Source organism: Haliotis rubra, unplaced genomic scaffold (genome assembly GCF_003918875.1).
Source record: "Haliotis rubra isolate DU_JTF1 unplaced genomic scaffold, ASM391887v1 Scf815, whole genome shotgun sequence".
Taxonomy (NCBI): domain Eukaryota; kingdom Metazoa; phylum Mollusca; class Gastropoda; order Lepetellida; family Haliotidae; genus Haliotis; species Haliotis rubra.
The window spans coordinates 172,139-196,991 of NW_025767541.1; the positions used below are offsets into that span (position 1 = coordinate 172,139).

Below are 24,853 nucleotides of genomic sequence, written 5' to 3' on the forward strand. Positions count from 1 at the left end.
CGACATTCCCTCCAATATGGATGACCAAGAGGGACAGCCAGGTAAAATCTACCATTATTTTCGCTATTTAACTTGCAATCTGGATAATTTGATGTATATATATGAAATATCCGGATATAACAGTATCTGCTTTTCATCTGTATGTGGAAGCTACTTATACACGATCCATTGTTATCCAACACATATTTGTTTACCTGATGGTGGTGCGAAGCGGAAAGTTTATGTTTGTTTGGTGACAAAATGTCTGCAAAAGCAGCACGTAGCAGTCTATTTGATTGAAAAAAGGCTGTATTTGTCGTTATTTATTACAGTTGAAATACGGGGATAAGGTTATATTCATAAAATTCAGACTAGCACAACATCTTTAATGCTGTGATTTGTCTTCATCAGTTCCTGTCAGTAATGGATTCAATGGTTCGGGCGTATTTGTATATGGTTCCAGAAATGTTGCCTATAGATCTAGTATTATCGCAATTGTTTTAGTGAGACCCACTCTGAGTAAAATATTGTATTATTGTGTTAATGAAGTGTGTGATCAAATATTTGTAAGCGTGTTGACTGGTATCCTTCCTGGCTTGGATATAATGTTTCACTTTGATAAATAACACCCAAATTCAAGTAATAACATTGTGTTTAAATAATTCATCAATATTAGATTCAAGTGATAGAATTAAGTTCATGAAGGGAAATATTTTGATTCCCGAATATGCGAGTGAATCATAACAGCACTTCTGTGTAAGAATGTCCTCAAAATAATAATAGACTGAAAATGTGGGACATTACTTAGGAAATGTGTAATTGTCTTCTGCTCAAAGGCTGTAGGTGAATTCGTAGACCAGACTGGTTCGTAAACGTGGAAATCTGGTGGATTCGTAGTCAGATTGAGCAGTGGATTTGTAGACGTTAATAAAATGGGGAAAGTTCAACATCAATGATGATGAAAATCGATATTATGACTTGAATGTAAACGAAAAGTGTTTGCATTTTGTGAAATAAATAAAATATATTAGGTAAGTATGATCGGTGATGAAAATAAAATATGCTTCACAGCGGTTCACGTCCGACAAGTTCCAACAATCATAGGCCGCTAATATATTAAATTCAGTTTGGTGAAATTAAAATATATATATTAGGTAAGTATTGTCAGTGACGAAAACCCATTCAACATTCAGCTACGCAGACCAGCAGAGAAGTAGCAGAAAACACTTCTTAAGAAAACACTTCAATATACACACAGTATTTTGCAATCAAAACAACTCAACACTTCCTAATTAACATTCACAACAACTCAGCGAAACTGAAACTTTTTTACTTATTTTAATATTTTAATATTTCTTTGTGTTAATCATTCTCAGTATGTAACTGTCTATATCACACCACCAAATGAAACTACAGCATTGTTCAATTCACACAACCAGGATTACTGTCTCCTCTGAGATCTCTGGAATAATCTGACAGCTCTGTAAAAGTCAAACTATCATCGAACAATTGTTATTGAACTGAATTGTGAGGGCAACCCATAAAACTTGCGTCAAGCTTGACTCGTATGATAATATTTTGAGTGTCGTTTACAAAATTGTTGCGTCAAATACGCAGGAATCACGGGTCATGTAAAACCTTGGATGTAGGTGTAATTATGATTTTCCTTGTGGCTGGGACACATCTTGGGTTGGGCAGGTCATGTGTAGTATGAGGCTGGACACCCACAGGTACGATATATAGTGAAATTATAATAACAATACAACTTTGTGGATTCTCTGTAAATTGCTAATAGCCACATTTTATTATTGAGTGTTTGCATGATCATTTAATTTTTGTTTGTGTTTCTAAATATGGCTTGCCCTGGCTCCGGTAAAATACATGTCAGACATTTTGTACCCAACTCTTGAGATCTTGAGCAGATACTCGAGTATGGTTGGGTAATAAGGGTTTGAGCATCCATGTAGTAAATTCTGACCAGGTTCAGGCCTAATGCTCTCATTTCTTGTGTTTAGTCACAGTATGAAAACAAAATCATGTTAGTTTGCTGCACATGTATCAGGTTTTGGAGACAAGATGTATTACCATTGCTTGACGTAGATTGATGCTCATGCTGTTGATCACTGGATTGTCTGGTCCAGACTTGATTATTTACAGACTGCCACCATATAGCTGGAATATTGCTGAGTGTAGTGTAAAACTAAAGTCACTCACCATTACTTGTACATGTTCTGTTTATCAAAGTAGTAAGCTGGTAGTGGTAGGTCAATATTAGAAGAGCATAATGAGAAAATTCAGGGCACCAGATACCTTTTTTAAGCCTTCAGTAATTATTCACATTGGGTATCGATGATTTCCTTTGGGTATTCAGTGTATGTATGCTCCGTTGAGTATGTATACCCCAGTCTGGTTTGATGCAATGCTTAGACATGTATCATTCCTCATGTTGACCCCTGTGATGTCACTAGTCTAGACTGCACCATCCACTCATTATTCCCGGCTATAAACTATTTTGACCAGTATGCCTGAATACTGTAATCACATGGCAAGTCAGAGGTATGAAGTGGAACCTTATGCTTTATCGTGTTCATACTGATTTACTCATTCCGATTTATCAAACTTGGTGTTATTTTCTTTCCAGATATATGTCGGGTGTGTCGCTGTGAAGGGACCCCTGACAAACCCCTCTATCATCCATGTGTGTGTATGGGCAGTATCAAGTTCATCCATCAAGACTGGTGCGTGTTTTTGGTTATTTTAAACAAAAAAAATTATCATGGAGTATTGAAACTACTGTAAATCATGCATTGAAATTAATGCATCACAAATTTAATGCGAGTGCGAGGGTCTAGTCTAAAATGTGTCGTGAAATTAATGAGAGCTCAGGAATCTGATGATTAAATGTGATTAATGTTTGATGTTGTTCAATTTCTTTTAGTTTCACACTTGTTATTTACCAAATAACCTGAATTGAGCTTGTTAAGCAATGAATGGAAATGAGCTGACGATGTTTTGATTATGCTGCCATGTTTGATCTCGTGATTGCTTGCCAGTACTTGTCTTATGACACCATTTAAAAACGTAATCCAACTTGAAAGACTTCTGTTCAAAGGATTTGCTCAAATTAAAAGGTGAGCAAAGATCGCAAAATGATCCTGCGTGGTTGGAGAATGTCCGCTCGCATTAATTTCATGATTTACTGTATATTTACAGGGTGTGAGCATATTTAGGGGAAGTGTAAGGAAGTATTTGAACGAATGCCATTACATTGTTTGGATGTGTACCTCAGGGCATTGACGGGATACATAGTGACACATTCCATGTGTGTGTTGTTCAAGAAACACCTACTAATATAAGCATTGAATGATTGATATATCCAAAGGTCTGAAGTAAATGATTAAATGTGTTTTGTCTTTATCATCACGAAACAGCCTAATGTTTATTTCTACTGAGATATATTCATAGAAACATTGAGTTAAATAGATAGAAAATCAGTTTTTCAGCTTGATGCTTCTACATGTTCGGCTGTGTGTAGTGTGTATGTTTTGTGAAGACAATATGAATGACTAACATTGACTTGTACTGTTAATAAGTCCCATTTTTTTCCTCTTTCAGTCTTGTTCAGTGGTTGAAATACAGTCGTAAAGAATACTGTGAATTATGCAAACACAAATTTGCATTCACACCAAGTAAGCAAATGTTGACTTTTCAATTTGATTGAAATTAGTAATGTTATAGTGTAAAATAAATGTTGCATATAAATGTTGATGTGAAATATAATAAGATATATCTTGATCATGTTGATTCCAGTTATATATGAAGATGACCTGTAAATTGTTAATGGAACTTGACATCAACATGAATATCTTATCAATGTGTCCACGTGAATAGCTATGTCTTGTTTTCATTTCTGACTTTTTCAAGATGAACATAAACATGAAAACAAGGATGGGGAAGAAATAGCCTAGCTAGGCCAGAATCTCCCCTTTTGTTACGAGAACAAGGTTGGGAAAGAAATAGCCTTTAAAGTTGATTCAAGGGTGGGGAAAGTTTGGCCTAGAACAAACTTTCCATGGGGAAGATTAAGCCTAAGGGAGGAAAGTTTGGCCAAGGTCAAAGTTTCCCTGGGGAAGGTTTGACCTGGGAGAAAGTTTGGCTTGTTACACTGTTTGATTCCCCAAATGGGTACAGTATGTGAAGCCCATTCTTACCTTGATATTGCTGAAATATTGCCAAAAGCGGCATAATTCTGTGGGGAGTAAATTTTTTAATCAGCTGATGTGACAATCATGTATGAGATGCTACAATGTAATGGGTCCCTCAGTACATCATCTTTGCATGGTAAACACTGAGTATTCCTGGGTGTCACTGGCTTCCTTCTCGGTGGAAGTTACTGGAACCAGTCCAGTGCTTGATTCGGTGGTTTATAATAGCATAGGGGAAATAGGTATTTGTAGGTGATGAATGAACATGGTGTACACATATAGGTGTAGTGTTGTGTTATGGAAGCAATGTATTGTGTACCTGAATCAGACTGTGAAATCTTCTGTCAACAGTTTACTCGCCAGACATGCCGAAGCGGCTTCCTATCAAAGACATTGTGAGTGGTCTGTTAAAGAGCATTGCGCGAGCTGTCCGATACTGGTTCCATTACACCCTGGTGGCCTTTGCCTGGCTCGGAGTCGTGCCGCTCACAGCATGTAAGTTACATTAGTTCTGTAAACAAAAACAGTGTTTTTATTGTTTATTATTCACCCAAGTTGACAGGTTTGAGTGTAAAATGTAGGTACAAGAACACATCATGCTAATGTGAGATGCTGAAGGGCACAGAAAATGCAAAGACTTCATCCATATTAAATATGCATGATGTATGACATTGCACTATTTTCTTTTGGCTTTGATAACATCTGAGGTTGCTATACATCTAATATACCATTATAGCATTTAATCTGTGTGTTGCTTGTGTTGTGAGAGTTGCTATGAACATGGCTTGTTCATAGACTACATACAGGTGTGATTGAACATCTATTTCCATGTGTTTTGGATTATATTGTTATCGAAGCCTGATCTGGTTGTTTTTGCAGGTCGTATCTATCGCTGCCTCTTCACAGGATCCGTGAGCTCATTGTTGACGCTTCCTCTTGACATGTTGTCTACGTAAGTTTCACACATAAGTACTACAGGACTCATTTACAAGTACTACAGGTCTCACTGACCAGTACTACAGGTCTCACTGACCAGTACTACAGGTCTCACTAACCAGTACTACAGGTCTCACTCACCAGTACTACAGGTCTCACTCACCAGTACTACAGGTCTCACTCACCAGTACTACAGGTCTCACTCACCAGTACTACAGGTCTCACTGACCAGTACTACAGGTCTCACTCACCAGGCCCCCGTTCCTCAAAGCGATCGTAGCGCTAAGGTGATCGTAACTCACATACTTTAACATAGACTACTACAGGTAGCACTCATCACTTTAAGGAACGGGGCCCTGTACTACAGGTCTCACTCACCAGTACTACAGGTCTCACTCACCAGTACTATAGGTCTCACTCACCAGTACTACAGGTCTCACTCACCAGTACTATAGGTCTCACTCACCAGTACTATAGGTCTCACTCACCAGTACTACAGGTCTCACTCACCAGTACTACAGGTCTCACTCACCAGTACTACAGGTCTCACTGACCAGTACTATAGGTCATACTCACCAGTACTACAGGTCTCACTGACCAGTACTATAGGTCTCACTCACCAGTACTATAGGTCTCACTCACCAGTACTATAGGTCTCACTGACCAGTACTACAGGTCTCACTCACCAGTACTATAGGTCTCACTCTCACTCTCTCAAGTACTACAGGTCTCACTCACCAGTACTACAGGTCTCACTCACCACCAGTACTACAGGTCTCACTCACCAGTACTATAGGTCTCACTCACCAGTACTACAGGTCTCACTCACCAGTACTACAGGTCTCACTCACCAGTACTACAGGTCTCACTCACCAGTACTATAGGTCTCACTCACCAGTACTACAGGTCTCACTCACCAGTACTATAGGTCTCACTCACCAGTACTACAGGTCTCACTCACCAGTACTACAGGTCTCACTCACCAGTACTACAGGTCTCACTCATAAGTACTACAGGTCTCACTCACAAGTACTATAGGTCTCACTCACCAGTACTACAACTCTCACCAGTACTACAGGTCTCACTCACCAGTACAGGTCTCACTCACCAGTACTATAGGTCTCACTCACTAGTACTACAGGTCTCACTTACCAGTACTACAGGTCTCACTCACCAGTACTACAGGTCTCACTCACCAGTACTACAGGTCTCACTCACCAGTACTACAGGTCTCACTCACCAGTACTACAGGTCTCACTCACCAGTACTATAGGTCTCACTCACAAGTACTACAGGTCTCACTCACAAGTACTATAGGTCTCACTCACCAGTACTACAGGTCTCACTAACAAGTACTACAGGTCTCACTCACCAGTACTATAGGTCTCACTCACCAGTACTACAGGTCTCACTCACCAGTACTACAGGTCTCACTCACCAGTACTACAGGTCTCACTCACAAGTACTACAGGTCTCACTCACAAGTACTACAGGTCTCACTCACAAGTACTATAGGTCTCACTCACCAGTACTACAGGTCTCACTCACAAGTACTATAGGTCTCACTCACCAGTACTACAGGTCTCACTCACCAGTACTACAACTCTCACCAGTACTACAGGTCTCACTCACAAGTACTATAGGTCTTACTCACTAGTACTATAGGTCTCACTTACCAGTACTACAGGTCTCACTCACCAGTACTGCCGCTTTCACTCACTCACCCTTTTGTACTGCAAGACACCAATGCAGTAATATAATTATGAGCACCATGAAGGATTTGGTTAAAATTGCTCTTCAGCAACCCATGCTTGTTGATAAATATAGAAATACATAGCCCTACATTTAAGATACATGATATCACTGTACAGAGCTAATTATTTTTAGTACTATTTGTATGTGTGTATGCTGGTAAACATAGTGATTGTCTGTTAGTGGTCTGTGATCAATATGTGGCCTCATTATTAAATGACTTTCTATACACTGGTGTTGTGTGTTTCAGAGAGAACCTGGCATCAGACTGCTTCCAGGGCTGTTTTGTAGTGACCTGTACACTGTGTGCTTTCATCAGCTTGGTGTGGCTCCGGGAACAGATCCTGCACGGGGGAGGGCCTGACTGGCTGGAGCAGGACAACCAGCCCGGGGGAGGACAGAGGGTAGGTGGATACTGGGGTGTGGCAGGCAGGTGGGGAACAGAGGGTAGGTGGCTACAGGGGTGCGGCAGACAGATGGGGGACAGAAGGTAGGTGGATACTGGGGTGTGGCAGACAGGTGGGGAACAGAGGGTAGGTGGATACTGGGGTGTGGCAGACAGGTGGGGGACAGGATAGGTGGATACTGGGGTGTGGCAGACAGGTGGGGGACAGGATAGGTGGATCCTGGGGTGTGGCAGACAGGTGGGGAACAGAGGGTAGGTGGATACTGGGGTGTGGCAGACAGGTGGGGGACAGGATAGGTGGATCCTGGGGTGTGGCAGACAGGTTGGGGACAGAGGGTAGGTGGATACTGGGGTGTGGAAGCCAGGTGGGGGACAGAGGGTAGGTGGCTACAGGGGTGTGGCAGCCAGGTGGGGGACAGAGGGTAGGTGGATCCTGGGGTGTGGCAGCCAGGTGGGGGACAGAGGGTAGGTGGATCCTGGGGTGTGGCAGCCAGGTGGGGGACAGAGGGTAGGTGGATACTGGGTTGTGGCAGCCAGGTGGGGGACAGAGGGTAGGTGGATACTGGGGTGTGGCAGACAGGTGGGGGACAGAGGGTAGGTGGATCCTGGGGTGTGGCTGATAGGTGGGAGACAGAGGGTAAGTAGATACTGGGTTGTGGCAGCCAGGTGGGGGACAGAGGGTAGGTGGATACTGGGGTGTGGCTGATAGGTGGGAGACAGAGGGTAAGTAGATACTGGGGTGTGGCAGCTAGGTGGGGGACAGAGGGTAGGTGGATACTGGGGTGTGGCAGCCAGGTGGGGACAGAGGGTAGGTGGATCCTGGGGTGTGGCTGATAGGTGGGAGACAGAGATACTGGGGTGGCAGCTCCTGGGGACAGAGGGTAGGTGGATACTGAGTTGTGGCAGCTAGGTGGGGGACAGAGGGTAGGTGGATACTGGGGTGTGGCAGACAGGTGGGAGACAGAGGGTAAGTAGATACTGGGGTGTGGCAGCTAGGTGGGGGACAGAGGGTAGGTGGATACTGAGGTGTGGCAGCTAGGTGGGGGACAGAGGGTAGGTGGATACTGGGGTGTGGCAGACAGGTGGGAGACAGAGGGTAAGTAGATACTGGGGTGTGGCAGCTAGGTGGGGGACAGAGGGTAGGTGGATACTGAGTTGTGGCAGCTAGGTGGGGGACAGAGGTAGGTGGACAGGGGGTGTGGCAGACAGGTGGGGGACAGAGGGTAGGTGGATCCTGGGGTGTGGCTGATAGGTGGGAGACAGAGGGTAAGTAGATACTGGGTTGTGGCAGCTAGGTGGGGGACAGAGGGTAGTTGGAAACTTGGGCATGGTACTCATGTGGATCCTAGGGTGTGGCAGACAGGCGGGTTACAGAGGGCACCCCGCCTGACTCACCAGGGGTGTGGCATCAGGTGGGGACAAAGAGGTAGGGACTGTGGACAGTAGGTGTGGCATTATTTTCAATAATAGGTATGTTTGACAATTTATTGAGGTTTGTAACAAAGGGTAACCCTGAATCTGTGACATTGTGACTTGTTTCAGAACTTCCTTGATGGAGGTGCCATGAATAATTTGATTGGTGGTTTTGCTGGTGGCAACCGAGGTGGAGTCAATCCGAATGATGGCAACCCTGGCAACCTTGGGGGTGACGATGACAGGGAAGAAGAAGTTGAAGGAGAGATGAACGCCAACAATGTTGCACAGGGTGAGGAGTTGTTATTGCAGAAGAGGGTGGGAGTTAGTTCTGTCTTTCTTTCCTCCAGAAGGCCCTTCAGCGTATTATTCATCTTAGCCTGCTGATCAGACTGTTTCGTCCTTACATGTGTCTGGACAGTGAAGGTGTAACGAGGTCAGGTCATCGTATGATACTATACATCCTGATACTATGGGTATGATACAAATCGTATCCCGATACAGTTGAAATGAGATCTTGTTAACTGGCAAACACTTTGAAAATTCATAAATTAGTGAACTTTCATTAAATTTGAACAATTTGTTTAGCATTTATAATCTGTCATTATGCACGCTATTCTTGTCACTCACTCGCACGTCCACCCACCCTTTCACTCACTCACCCACCCTCTCACTCACTCATTCACCTACCCACACACCCTCTCACTCACTCACTCACTCACCTACTCACTCACTCACTCACTCACTCACTCACCTACTCACTCACTCACCTACTCACTCACTCACTCACTCACTGTTTCAGATGACAACAACTGGAACCCCATCGAGTGGGATCGCGCAGCTGAGGAGCTGACATGGGAAAGGGTAGGCAGGGTTCCATCTTTGCCATCTTTGTTCATTTTGAGCCTGGTAGCTTGTTGATCATTAATTGGCCTTAATTGCCCAGTATCCTCTGGAAATCAACAACTTCCATCTTCATTTTAATGTTATTTCTTTGTTTGGGTGACTAATGTTTGACTGGTAAAAGGACCAACAAAAAGTAAACGTTTAAGTGCTTAGATTTATATCAACACAGAAGCAGATGTTAAACTGCAATGTTGAAATACCTTCGAATTTAGGAAAATATTCTGTTAAAAATATCCCTTTCTTTCCTGTTATGCTTTAGTTTGGAATCTTAGCTCATCTGTGGTGAACAGTTTAGTGATTTGTCAGTCTGTTTGTTTCAGCTGCTTGGTCTGGATGGATCCTTGGTGTTCCTGGTAAGTTGATGAAACTTGTAATTCTAATTCAACTTAGTATGTAACACGAGCTCTGATTGGTCAATGCTATAAATTTCCGACCGTATAATCAGCATATACGGTCACAATTTGAAAACCAATTCACCAAAACCTTTGAATGTATCCCTACACTATTGAGGTAACGCTGCTTTGCAGGACATTGTCATTTGCTGAAGCCATAGGTCATTTAACTCCCCTATCCAGCTAAAATGGGTGGAATTTGTGTTTAAAAAGACAAAACTGTATCATAAATTTAATTTTAAGTTCAAACAACTTACTCGCAACGGGCTCTTGACCCAACAATGTTAGATCATGAAACAAGATTTATGACGTCATTATGGAGCGTGACGTCACCTCCTGTGACGTCATTTGACAACAGAGCTGATAATGGCCCGTAATTGAGGAATCAGAGGGCCGCTCATTCCTGTAACTTGAAGGCTGTTTCATCATAATTCCGGCCATTTTATCTATAATACTATGATCAATTCATCATTGTCAGATTTAGTCTGTGTGCACATAATAAACATGTGTAGTTTGAAAAGGGACTACTTTTTCTGGCGATGGTGTAAGTTCAAGGAGTGATATGATTAACCTTTGACCTAGAGGAACTTTGACCTGGTTTAAATAATGAATTTCTTTCACGAAAAAACAGCATAAAATGGGTTGAATTGAATGGGGATAACTGTACTGTGTGTGACGAATTGGGGACGTATAACGGTGGTAATATAACCGCAAATTTAACGTTATATCGGCTCCGCTTAGTTATCCCCTAAGTGATCTAACAGTTAACTTTGTATCTGTGAGTTTGATCATACAAGTGTGTTAGAGAGACTAATTCTGAATTTGTAGAAATATTAGCTTCATATATATAATGGTATGAGTGGGTGAGTGAGTGAGAGAGAGTGGCTGGGTGAGTGAGTGAGAGACAGTGAGTATCATTGCTGTACATTCTTCAATGTTTCAACACAATGTCTTGGTTGCAGGAACATGTGTTCTGGGTCGTCTCACTCAACACTCTGTTTATTCTCGTCTTCGGTGAGTACATGCATGTTGAAGATCAATACTGATGCAAGAACACTGATGGCTGTCTCCTAAACATATAGAACTCCATCATTGCTGTCATCATGCATCTGGATAAGATGCTATAGCTGTTATACTTCTGCCTCACGTATAACACCCAATGATTTAGAACTTTTCAGGATATGCCTGATGTCAAACTGTGCATTTGTGTTTCAGCTTTCTGTCCATATCATATTGGGCATTTTACCGTTGTGGGATTGAAAGCAGATGATGCTGTAAGTATACCTCAGTTAAGATGTAGATGTGGTTAAAATCATCTAGGGGTGATGGGGTCTGCGTGGTGTGTCAGCTCGTCACGCCGAAGGTCCGGGTTCGATATCCCTTGATTGCCCATTTCGGATGTTCCCCACCTTGATATTGCTGGAATTTTTCTAAAATCCCTGTAAAACAAACACTCACTCACTCACTCACTCAAGGCACAGATATGGATGGTCATTCTCTCTGCCGGGCCGTGGGTCTAGGTGTGGCACAATTTGTCATTTTGTATCCCGTGAAAAGTAGATTGCTAAAAGCTCATGATGTCAATCTCAAGACTGTTTGATCCAGACTTGTGTATGGACAGAGCCCTGTTACAGAGCTAGGATATTGCAGAATGCAGTGTTAAATTTCAAACAGGCCCATGTTTCTCATGCAGAAGTCAAATCATGACAAATACTGTAAACGTACTTATTTTCTCGTGGTGCAATTTTCGCAGAATTGACAGTTTAGACTACATCGCGCGGTCAATTATTCGTGCAATCAGTAATTGCCGGAACTGCCAGCTGTCTCTTTGGCCGCCACTAATAGCAGTGAAAACAAACAGAGTGGCTTAACCTGTCAGGCGGCGTTTATTGCTTACTCACAGGAAATCCCTATCTGTGCGATATACTAGTACACAGTCATCCGTTTACTCACGGAAGAGATGAAAAACACATCAGTCTTATGTTCCGAATTCTGACGATCTGACGAATTAACTTCTACTGTATATGAAGCTCTTTGAGATTTCAAACACTTCTGATGCGCCGGGTTGTTGTGAATGAGATGATTGAGTGTTAAGTGACTATTCGCTTCATGATGTACTGGTAAATATAATCTTAATGAATAAATAAAATACTGCTGTATTATTTCTTTCGAGTCGTTTCATGGTAATCTGTTTTGTATCAAACCATCTGTATGTGACCAATTTCCATGGCATGAAACCACAACACACTTTGCTGTTTTAAGCTAATTGGCAATGGGATTTGGCTCATTATTTAATTATGTTTTGGGAAATCCATTACAGCGACAGTTAAGTATGATTCTTTATGCTACTATCAGTCGTCATTTTAAGATTCCCGTAGATTTCTGTCTTCAAACTTGATGTGTTATGGTAACAACTCGGGGGCAAAGCGTGGCTAGACTGAATGAATGACAGGTTTATTCAAGCAATTGTATAAATTTTTGGCTAAAACGTTTTTCGCGAAAAGCGCAAAAATAAAACCTGCGCGAAATATAATACGTTTACAGTATCATGTGAACATACTGTGACCTTGTGATTGTACTAATCCTGTACAGCCAATTGTTACTAGGTGATTTCTTAATTGATATGCAAGGGTTAACCAGAAATCAGTAAATAACCAGACGTGATCAAATGATTAATATATTATACTGAAATGCACACTTTCAAGTTTACAATCTCACAAAAGCAATGCAGTAAGACACATATGTCACAGCAATAGTATGAAGTCAGAAGAATGTCCAGCCTTTTGTCACTGTCACTTGTCTTGAAAGAGGCATGTTCTTCATTCTTGAAATTGGAAGCTGGCAGGAATTCAGCGTTTTCTAATAATAAATAGGAATTGCAACAATTGCCTTGGTGTCATTCTGAGATAGCATGATCAGCCTTCTAAAAAATGTACCATCCTGAAACTTCACATGTGATCATATCTGTCCTGTTTATCAACACTCAAGGGAGGTAACTCTGAATTACACTTCTTGTTACAATCGGGCCTCTTCACCCCTTGATATTTTATGAGTTTTTCAGTCATTTGGTGCCATGAACAATGACTACAATGGTAATACATTTCAGTAATGTGAACAGGTGCAGTGGATTTGTGAAATGTTGTTGACCATGGCACTAAATACACACTTAATCACTTTTCCAGGTTATGTCGTCCCACTTTGAAGGCTTGCTGACAACACTGACTGGCTACGTGGTGATTGCACTCTCCTTGTTGGCGCTCTATGTCATGTGTTCTGTAGCCCGGCTGAAAAAGTGAGTTTCATGTTACATTCCTGCTGGACGGTACAAAACTTAAAAAGTTGTTATCCATAAATTTGTCTTCATTGCTTATATCAGACATGGGATATCCTTTGATCTTTGCATAGTGCTAGTGAGAACAGGGATCTGATTTTAATGAAATTTATCAAAAATAGTACCTTTTGCCTCTTTGTGATGGCCAGTATGGCTTGTTATTTCTTGACAACAGTCAAGAAAGTCTGGGGGGATTATTTGGTACACCTACAGATTACCAGATACCCGCCAGCCATATTGTTTAGTGTCACGTCACCTTAACCCTAACCCTAACCCCAACCAAAAGTAAACTCTTGTGCTTTCAACAATGGCGGAAGGTATCCGGTATTCTGTAGTCTTACCGATTATTTAAACTGTATTCAGTTATATATAATATGTTGTTGATAAATCTCTACAGGATTTAAAGTATTCCTATTGTTATAACCTAGATCCTGTTGAGATAGTGGTGCTCATCATATCAATCACAGGATTCTCCAGACCTTGTCGTTAAAAGTTGGCTGAGTGTATCATAAAATCATTTTAACCACCTCAACCACCTCAATATCGGTCTATTCAGTGACAGTCTGTAGACTCACAGTGACAATGTATTACTTGTGTCCCAGGTTCCGCCGTGACAATGTATTACTTGTGTCCCAGGTTCCGCCGTGACAATGTATTACTTGTGTCCCAGGTTCCGCCGTGTTTTAGGCCTGTGTTACGTGGTGGTGAAGGTGAAGTTGCTGGTTGTCGTGGAGATAGGGGTATTTCCACTTATCTGTGGCTGGTGGCTGGATATCTGCTCTCTGGTGAGTATTGAAGAAACCCTCAGAAAAGAGGGTTTAGAACATGATTTAATGTAACTAATTGATACAAGTCTGTTGTACATTTTACTTAAGAGTAAACTCCCTTTCCTGTTAATTATCAGTACTTCTTGTGTTTGTATGCACTACATATGCAATCATCCAAGAAATTGGGGCAGTTATACTCTTTTGTTTGTTTAAATGTTCCTTCAGCCTGGGGGGCAGTGGGGTAGTCTAGTGGTTAAAGCGTTGGCTCGTCACGCCGAAGACCCGGGTTCGAATCCCTACATGGGTACAATAAGTGAAGCCCATTTCTGGTGTCCCCCGCCATGATATTGCTGGAATATTGCTAAAAGCGGCGTAAAACCAAACTCAGTCAGTCCTTCAGCCTGGTTCTCGCAAGAGAGAAACCAGCAATGATCAGACCAATATTTCTTGTTGTCATCTGTTCTATAAATGACTTCAATATTTATAAGTCAATTTATTTCATCATGATTGTTTTTGGTACAGTTTGTTTTCCTTTGCTAAATATCTCCTCTGTTTCTGCAGTCAATGTTTGATGCAACGCTCAAAGATCGTAAGACGAGTTTCCACCTGGCACCCGGAACGTCGATGTTCATCCACTGGTTGGTGGGGATGGTGTATGTGTTCTACTCCGCATCCTTCATCCTGCTGCTCCGGGAGGTCCTGCGACCGGGGGTGCTCTGGTTCCTCCGAAACCTCAACGACCCCGACTTCAACCCCATACAAGAGGTTAGAGAAATTCACAAACTTTGTCACAGGCCTTGGGGTTGGATTTGGGGGTGTGTGTCATGGATTTGTTGTGTTTGCTATCAATACATGTGGCCTTTTGTTGGTCATTTTTTCATATGACCATAGCACACTTGTGTAGCATGTGTGTAAGTTGATATGAAGTGTGTACATGTGTAAGTAGTGTTGTTTAGTGTTGGGAATTGGTTAAAATCTCATAATTGATGATTGGTCCATTACAACCGATCAATCATCGAAAATAATTGGTTAGCATCATTTATCAAATGTTCCTGTTGTCTTTGTAAAAAATAAAGAAAAAACGTAGTAATTTTTTGTTGTTGGCAAATTAAACAAAATCCATTTGCAAATTTTGCATATTTAAAGGATTATTAGTATGTTAGGAACACAGATTTCCTGGATTCTTTAAGATATATTCAATCATATCTTGGAACGAGCTTGTTGTGCTTATGACATGTAAATTTAATGACACAGACAAAAGCACACTTGTGAAAAATATTGTTGATGCAGCATGTGTTCCAAGATTGGTTGCATTCGATTATGAGAAAACATGTTCGATTGCTTGGTCGTTTAGTCACTGCGACCAATCTTGGATTATTTCAATTAATCAGATCACCACTAGTGTTGTTGCGGATGTTGGTACAGGTATGATGTGCTTTGTTTCAGATGATTCATCTACCTGTGTACAGACATGTCCGCAGATTTGTGGCGTCCGTGGTGAGTTCACCTCCCTTCATACAGTCAGCATTCATCGCTCAATAATGCACATTATCTTAGTGAGAATTTGTACAACAATCTACTGCCTGCCTACAGGTTGGATAGATGGGACAACACATCTGTGTGGCCAGCAGGACCACAGCATTGTCCCATGAAGCAAGGCTGATAGCATTTAGTGATTAAAAATCAGTAAAGGTTAAGAATTTGATTTGAGACATCCTACTTTGTAGCATCACACAGAATGTCAGCAGTGTAAACAGTGATACTTAAACATTATGAAGAAAATGAAAACCACAACTTAGAATATTCAGACATAACTTGAACTCTGTTTCTATCTTTCTTTCTTTGTTTTCAGATTATATTTGGCAGCACAGTGCTGTTGATGCTATGGCTGCCAGTGAGGGTCATCCCGAAAGCTGTTTCCAACATTCCTGCCATATCATGTCATGCTCTCCAGGTCAGTGTGACCCAGGGTGATGTCAGTGTGACCTAGGTTCATGTGAGCTTGATCCCTGGTCATATCAGCAGAGTTATTGACCCTTTTGATGAAATCTGGAAATATGTTACTCCAACCCTCAAGGACAGACTATGTGTTGTGTTGTAGTGATACCCCTGTGTTGACATGTACCTCTTGTGTTGTAGTGATGCCCCAGTGAGTGAGCTGTCCTTGGAGTTGCTGCTGCTGCAGGTGGTGTTGCCGGCACTGCTGGAACAGGGACACACAAGACTGTGGTTGAAGGGTCTCGTGCGAGGGTGGACGCTGGGGGTAGCATACATCCTCAGTCTACGGTCGTATCTCATCGGAGACATACAGTTTCAGGAAGGGGTAAGTGGCACAGATTCATTTCTCAACCTTGTAGAATTTTAGGATTACCCCCTGTATCTTCAAGGTCAGTGTAGAAGAATAATGTGTGAAGATCGAGGTTAGAATTGGCTAACCATTCGGCTGGTCAGGCTTCCTGACTTGGTGGAAACATGTCATAGTATCCCAATTACATGGATAGATGCTCATGACGTCAATCACTGTATAGTCTGGTCATAGGACTCCCATTGTTTACAGACCAGCATCATGTAGCAGGATGGGATTGGTGGTCAGGCTCACTGACTTGGTTGACACATGTCATTCGGTTCCCAATTGCGCAGATCGATGCTCCTGCTGTTGATCACTGGATTGTCTGGTCCACTGGATTATTTACAGACCGCCGCCATATAGCTGGAATATTGCTGAGTGTGGCATAAAACTAAACTCACTCTGCGCAATTGGGAACCGATGACATGTGGCAACCAAGTCAGCGAGCCTCTGATTATTTACATGTCATGCCACCGGAATATTGTTTCGTTGAACAACCAATCCATGAGTTAATGACTTTATACTTCTGTTGCAGGATGAGGTTGTTCATGGAGATCACCCTGTCCCCCCTCCTCCTCCTCCCCCTCCTGCACAGGACAATGCTGCAGCAGCAGGTGCTCCTCCCCCAGCCCCACCCCAGCCCCCCCAGCAGGTTCCAGGGGAGGGTCTGGGTGCGGCACACCAAGCCATGCTCCAAGGGGGAGGGCCAACTGGTTTCCAGCCTTACATCAGACCCACGCTCTTTACTGTCAAGGTGAGTCACAGTGAGGGAACCCGAGAACATCCGGGTTAAAATTGGTCTTCAACAACCCATGCTGGTCGTAAGAAGTGACTGACAGGATCACGTGGTCAGGCTCACTGACTATGCTTGTCGTAAGACGCGCTGACTGGATCACGTGGTCAGGCTCGCTGACATGTCATCGGATCCCAATTGGATCGATGGTCATGCTGTTGATCACTGGATTGTCTGGTCCAGACTCGATTATTTACAGACTGCCGCCATATAGCTGGAATATTGCTGAGTGCAGCGATGAACAAGAACAAACCAACACACAGAGGGACATGCATATATCATGTTACACAAATGATATTCTGAGAATAGTATCGCCATATTAGATATGACCCTGTGGTCACACTTCTCAGTAACCGTTATTCATCGCACAATCACAGTACAGTTCTGTCAAAGGAATATAATATACACCACTGTTGCAGTGATTAGAACAGGGAATGAACGAACGAGTTACTCACTAACGAAGGAACAATTGAACATTCAAAATAACAAAGTTACTGATTATGCTGTCTCAAAAATAGTCAACCAATTATCAGTTACATGAAATATTTCACTATTGTTTTCTTATCACAATGATGTTTGACTATTCCTGTATTTTCAATGACCTGTCTTCACCACAAATGATTTACATGGTATGAAAAAGGCACTACTTTTATTATGCTGATTAGACTACTTCTTGCCTAACGCTTCCAGTAAGGGCAGATAACTCTGTATCAACTGCAGCAGTATCACACCAGAATTGTATTCATAGTTTCAAATATTATTTCCCCAAATTAGGAAATGTCTGAAATGTGGATTACGTTTGTAAAGTAATATAATATAGAGATTAATGTACAATCAGGAATAGAAAATATCCATGACAAAGAAGTTTTGTTCTTATATATATATATTGAATTGATGATATTGAAGCACACTTGTTAGGTGATCTTGGTTTTTGAGATCTGACGGGTTTTTATTGTGTTTCAGGTCATCTTGCTGGTAGTACTCATGTGTGTGACGCTGTTTGGTGCTAGTCTTGTCTCACTTGTTCTTCCAGGTACGTTCACAGGCTTCATGTCTGGTAACAATCTCAGGGGCAGTGAGGTAGCCTTTTGGTTAAAGCATCTTAATCATGCTACAGACTTGATTTCGATTCCCCTGATGGGTACAATGTGTGAAGCCCATTTCTGGTGTCCCCGTCGTGATATTGCTGGCATATTGCTGAAAGCTGCATAAAACCATACTCACTCACTCACTCACTGTAACAATCTAACTGAGAGACCTGCAAAATTGTTATCTGAGTCGAGTGGAGCAGTGGAGTGGAGCATATCTTGCTTGCAGCTGAATAAGGCCAAATCTGAAATGACACTCTAATATTGCATCAAATTAGTTGTCATTCATAAATTGTGTCTACCAGTACATTGCTATCAGTCATCTTCTTTTAAATGCATGTCAAACAATTAATGTTTGACTTGTTTGTGTCCAGTATTTGTAGGTCGGCGGTTGATGTCGATATGGATGGGCGATGCGAAGATCCACGAGCTGTACACAGCAGCGTGTGGTCTGTACGTGTGTTGGTTGATGCTGAGGATCAGCACAGTCCTATATAACTGGATACCTCAAGGATCAGCAGCCATCTTCACCAAACTGAAAAACTGGGCATTGTTGGTGAGCAAATATGTATCATACTGCAACACTGTGCCGATACGGTGTATATACCATAGGGGCACAAAGTGATGTTGTTATCATTGAAAGTTTTGAGTTTCATCGATGTTTGAACAATGGTTGTTCACTACCACTCAATCTCTGAAAACAGATTTTATTTTCTATTCTTAGTTTTACTGAGCACCTCCATCTGCCAATTTTCTAGTCATCCCTGGACACATATTATCGTGAATGCGATACTTCACTTGAATGAGAGTGGATCTGACTTTGTCTGAGATATGCCTCTGTTCACCCAGCAGTAATATTGGTGCCTGGTAGAATGAGATGACAGTGTGACTGTGTACTCGCTAGCTCCTGACAAGGCACCATGTGTTGTATGATCCTAGGGGAGCTGAGAATGAAAGAATGAGATGACAGTGTGACTGTACTCACTAGCTCCTGACAAGGCAGCATGGGTTGTATGATCCTAGGGGAGCTGAGACTGAAAGAATGAGATGACAGTGTGACTGTGTACTCACTAGCTCCTGACAAGGCAGCATGGGTTGTATGATCCTAGGGGAGCTGAGACTGAAAGAATGAGATGACAGTGTGACTGTGTACTCACTAGCTCCTGAAAAGGCAGCGTGGGTTGTATGATCCTAGGGGAGCTGAGAATGAAAGAATGAGATGACAGTGTGACTGTGTACTCACTAGCTCCTGACAAGGCAGCATGGGTTGTATGATCCTAGGGGAGCTGAGAATGAAAGAATGAGATGACAGTGTGACTGTGTACTCACTAGCTCCTGACAAGGCAGCATTGGTTGTATGATCCTAGGGGAGCTGAGAATGAAAGAATGAGATGACAGTGTGACTGTGTACTCACTAGCTCCTGACAAGGCAGCATGGGTTTTATGCTCCTAGGGGAGCTGAGAATGAAAGAATGAGATGACAGTTTGACTGTTAACTCTCTAGCTTCTGACAAGGCAGCATGGGTTATATGCTCCTAGGGGAGCGGAGAATGAAAGAATGAGATGACAGTGTGACTGTTAACTCTGTAGCTCCTGACAAGGCAGCATGGGTTGTATGATCCTAGGGGAGTTGAGAATTAAAAACAAGTGGAGACTGTTCCTCTCACCAGGATGATAATTAATATTACAGTATTCTCCATACACCTTGTGCGTGGAGGGTGGTGCTTTATTGGCAACATTATGTTTTGTTGTTATCATGATGATGATGATGATGATGACAACGATGGCAAAAAACACGGTGATGATGATATTGATGATGACGACCTACTTTTATTCTGAGATTTTAACTGTTACTGTCGCCAAAAGGACTTGTATGGTCTTACAGTGCTGTCCACATGTATAGACTGTACATGATATATGTATTCCTTGTGCTGCAGGCCTTGAAGTGTCTCCTCATCGCGGGTCTCCTCATCGGGATGGTGCCCCTCTTGTTGGGCCTTCTCCGTTCGTTCCATTCCACTGTTCCATTCCATGTCCTCCACCAAGTCATTTCATCCATTCCATTCCTCCACTACTCCATCCACCACTTGTCCACTAGGTTTCCCATTTTTGTCCCTGTCCACTGTCCATTTTCCTGTCCATGTTTATTTTTCCATTTTTCCATGCATTTTTATGTCCATTTTCCTTGTTATTCTCCACACGTTACTGTGTCCTTTATTTTTCCATTACGTGGTCCGTTATTCTGTCCATTATGTCCATGCCTTGTCCATTTTTGTCCACTGTGTCCATTTTTGTGCCTTGTGTTGCGTTGTGCATTGTGCAGTGTCATTTTCCTTGATCCTGGGTTGTGTCCGTTGTGCCTTGTCCATCCACATTTTGTCTTCGTTGTGTCCATTCTGTGTTGGGTGTGTGATTCGTTTATTTTTCCTGTGTCGTTGTGTGTGTGCCATTGTGTTGTGTCCATTCCTTCCTTGTGCCTGGTCCTTGTCATGTGTGTGTGTGCTGGATTGTCTGATCTGGATTTGATTGTTTTTACACTGTTTTTACATTGTTGGAATATCGCTTATTGTGGTGTATTTGTGACGTGGTTGATGGCTTATCATCATACCCAGACAGCATGAATATCAGCTTGGATTCTCCAGTGTGTCTTGTCTCCTGTCTCCTATGATACGATACCCAGGATCTTGTAAACCATTGTGTGTAAAGATTGGTCATCTGCTTCTGTTGAATGTATTAATCAATTGTGCTACTTCATGAAGAGGCATTTTAATTGGTGACTGGGTCTTGGGTGTGATATAATTCTATAGTAAGTTAGTGCTACAAGGGCTAAGTTGGTGAGTAACTGTGAGATGACTCTGAATGTACTACCTGGGTACTGAGACCTCTCTTACCTGACCCCCCATGGGTACCCACTGTAGGGCTCAAGAGATGAATACAGAATGTCTGATTGGTAGTTGTTTGATGAGGGATTCAAGTATAAAACGATCTGGTCATGGATTCACTGAGGATGACTGGAGTTTTAAGTTTATGGGGCAACTCGGTCCAGGGTATTTATAGAAGTAGAGTGGAGATTTAATACACTGGGAAATTGGGTACCTGGACAAAGAGTGTCGGTGTACTCTCAGCAGCTGGTGATCAAACTGGTGACCGTGAGCGGTAGTGGTAGCAGCAGCAGTTGTAGTAGTGTGAGCTGTAGCAGTAGTTGCAGTAGCAGAAGAAGTAGTAGTGTGGGCTGTAGCAGTAGTTGCAGTAGCAGAAGAAGTAGTGTGAGTTGTTGCAGTAGAAGAAGTAGTAGTAGTGTGAGCTGTAGCAGTAGTTGCAGTAGAAGAAGTAGTAGTGTGAGTTGTTGCAGTAGAAGAAGTAGTAGTAGTGTGAGCTGTAGCAGTAGTTGCAGTAGCAGAAGAAGTAGTAGTGTGAGTTGTTGCAGTAGAAGAAGTAGTAGTAGTGTGAGCTGTAGCAGTAGAAGAAGTAGTAGTAGTGTGGCTGCAGCAGTAGTTGCAGTAGAAGAAGTAGTAGTAGTGAGTTGTTGCAGTAGAAGAAGTAGTAGTAGTGTGAGCTGTAGCAGTAGTTGCAGTAGCAGAAGAAGCAGTAGTGTGAGCTGTAGCAGAAGAAGTAGTAGAAGAAGAGCTAAAGCAGTAGCAGAAGAAGAAGTAGTAGTAGTGTGAGCTGTTGCAGTAGTTGCAGTAGAAGAAGTAGTAGTAGTGTGAGCTGTAGCAGTAGTTGCAGTAGCAGAAGAAGCAGTAGTGTGAGCTGTAGCAGTAGCAGTAGCAGTAGTAGTAGCTGTGAGCTGCAGCAGTAGCAGAAGAAGAAGTAGTAGTGCTGTAGCAGTGTAGCAGAAGAAGCAGTAGTAGCTGTAGCAGTAGTTGCAGTAGCAGAAGAAGCAGTAGTAGTAGTGTGGCAGTAGTAGCAGAAGCAGTAGTAGTAGTGAGTGTAGCAGTAGTTGCAGTAGCAGCAGAAGAAGAAGCAGTAGTAGTGTAGCAGCTGTTGCAGTAGCAGAAGAAGTAGTAGTAGTGTGAGCTGTAGCAGTAGTTGCAGTAGCAGAAGAAGCAGTAGTGTGAGCTGTTGCAGTAGCAGAAGTAGTAGTAGTGTGAGCTGTAGCAGTAGAGCAGTAGCAGAAGAAGCAGTAGTGAGCTGTAGCAGTAGTAGCAGTAACAGAAGAAGCAGTAGTGTGAGCTGTAGCAGTAGCAGAAGAAGTAGTAGTAGTGTGGGCTGTAGCAGTAGTTGCAGTAGCAGAAGAAGTAGTAGTGTAGCTGTTGCAGTAGCAGAAGTAGTAGTAGTGTGAGCTGTAGCAGTAGTTGCAGTAGCAGAAGAAGTAGTAGTGTGAGCTGTAGCAGTAGTTGCAGTAGCAGAAAGAAGTAGTAGTGTGAGCTGTAGCAGTAGTTGCAGTAGCAGAAGAAGAAGCAGTAGTGTGAGCTGTAGCAGTAGTTGCAGTAGCAGAAGAAGAAGTAGTAGTGTGAGCTGTAGCAGTAGTTGCAGTAGCAGAAGAAGAAGCAGTAGTGTGAGCTGTAGCAGTAGTTGCAGTAGCAGAAGAAGTAGTAGTAGTGTGAGCTGTAGCAGTAGTTGCAGTAGCAGAAGAAGTAGTAGTGTGAGCTGTAGCAGTAGCAGTAAGAAGAAGCAGTAGTGTGAGGGCTGTAGCAGAAGAAGAGAAGTAGTAGTGTGCAGTAGTTAAGTTGCAGTAGCAGAAGAAGCAGTAGTAGTAGTGTAGCAGAAGAAGCAGTAGTGGGCTGTTGCAGTAGTAGCAGAAGAAGTAGTAGTAGTGTGAGCTGTAGCAGTAGTTGCAGTAGCAGAAGAAGCAGTAGTGTGAGCTGTAGCAGTAGTTGCAGTAGCAGAAGTAGTAGTAGTGTGAGCTGTAGCAGTAGTTGCAGTAGCAGAAGAAGCAGTAGTGTGAGCTGTTGCAGTAGCAGAAGTAGTAGTAGTGTGAGCTGTAGCAGTAGTTGCAGTAGCAGAAGAAGTAGAAGTGTGAGTTGTTGCAGTAGCAGAAGTAGTAGTAGTGTGAGCTGTAGCAGTAGTTGCAGTAGCAGAAGAAGTAGAAGTGTGAGTTGTTGCAGTAGCAGAAGTAGTAGTAGTGTGAGCTGTAGTAGTAGTTGCAGTAGCAGAAGTAGTAGCAGTGTGAGCTGTAGCAGTAGTTGCAGTAGCAGAAGAAGAAGCAGTAGTGTGAGCTGTAGTAGTAGTTGCAGTAGCAGAAGAAGTAGTAGTGTGAGCTGTAGCAGTAGTTGCAGTAGCAGAAGAAGTAGTAGTAGTGTGAGCTGTAGCAGTAGTTGCAGTAGCAGAAGAAGAAGCAGTAGTGTGAGCTGTAGTAGTAGTTGCAGTAGCAGAAGAAGAAGTAGTAGTGTGAGCTGTGTAGTAGCAGAAGAAGTAGTAGTAGTGTGAGCTGTAGCAGTAGTTGCAGTAGCAGAAGAAGAAGTAGTAGTGTGGGCTGTTGCAGTAGCAGAAGAAGTAGTAGTGGGGCATTAGCAGTAGTTGTAGGAGCAACAGTAGCAGAGGAGGAAGTAGTCATAGTGTGAGCAGTTGTTGTAGTTGAAGGAGGAGCAGTAGTAACATGTTTGTAAATCCTCTCCATACAATGTGTTAAATAATTCACTAAGACAAACTTGTTTATTTTCAGATACCTTGTTGGTCAAAGATTGGTAAATTACGATCCTTTGAACAACGTGCTTCATTCACATACAAGTTCCCCAGAACAAGAAGCAACATGATTGGTTAATGCAGCTGTCAGTTTCTTTGTTACGGAGATATCCATTGGTTGCTGTCACTCATTGTTGTCATGGAAACATGTCCATCCACTTGCTACAGTTTCACCACGGGAGTCCTGAGTTTGGACCTAAGTAATGAAACAGTATGCACTTTTTACTGTATATATGAAGAAAGAGGGTGTTTTAGAGTATCCAAAAGGCATACAACTTTTGTGGGAACTCTGGCTTCCTGTGGTATGACTGTCTGAGAGATGGCAGCCATTGTGGCTGTTGGCAAGGTGTCAGTGTTTTGTGCAATTTGTTGGATGCTGTAGTCATGTATATGGCAGAGGTGTGATAGAGAGAGGGGTTGTTTCAACACTTTTAAAACATGAATAATATTTTAGTTGTTTCCCGAAAACATTACAGACAGAAATTATTAAAAATAATATATATTGTGTAGGCGAAGTTTTCTGGTTTGTTTGATGGTGAGAAAGCTCTCTGACACAATAAAGGCCCTTGTTTAAATCACCATGTGGGGATGATGTGTGAAGACCATTTCTGGAGTCCCGTTCTTGATGTTGCTGGAATGTTGGTGAACATCGCTTAAAACCAGACTCAGAATTCAGAGCTTTGGGCAAAAACATGCTACATAACAGCCATCTCAAAACCTTCATCATGTCCACACTTGTATGAATAGTTTGACAGGGAAAGCCTTACATTCACATGATACAGCCTCCGTGTCCCCCCAGACATGTGAATCTATGGTGAATCTAATGATGTACATGTTTCAGACAGAAATTACTCGGAAGCTGGGGTTTCTGGACAAAAGAGTTTCTATTTTGGAGAGGTTCTTTCGTGTATGA

General features: G+C 42.4%; 1 protein-coding gene across 1 annotated transcript; it reads left to right on the forward strand.

Annotated features, from left to right (window-relative positions):
• The first annotated feature begins 6 nt into the window (after positions 1-6).
• LOC124261904 (E3 ubiquitin-protein ligase MARCHF6-like) lies at positions 7-24,853 on the forward strand. The gene is given in 23 exon segments (XM_046696268.1): positions 7-41; positions 2,621-2,717; positions 3,595-3,668; positions 4,536-4,679; positions 5,064-5,136; positions 7,123-7,276; positions 8,821-8,983; positions 9,494-9,555; positions 9,918-9,950; positions 10,952-11,003; positions 11,205-11,263; positions 13,172-13,281; positions 13,991-14,105; positions 14,649-14,852; positions 15,534-15,584; positions 15,940-15,993; positions 15,995-16,041; positions 16,227-16,410; positions 16,970-17,188; positions 18,191-18,260; positions 18,690-18,871; positions 20,253-20,360; positions 24,782-24,853. Coding segments are annotated over 23 exon segments (2,352 nt in total). The 5' UTR covers positions 7-16.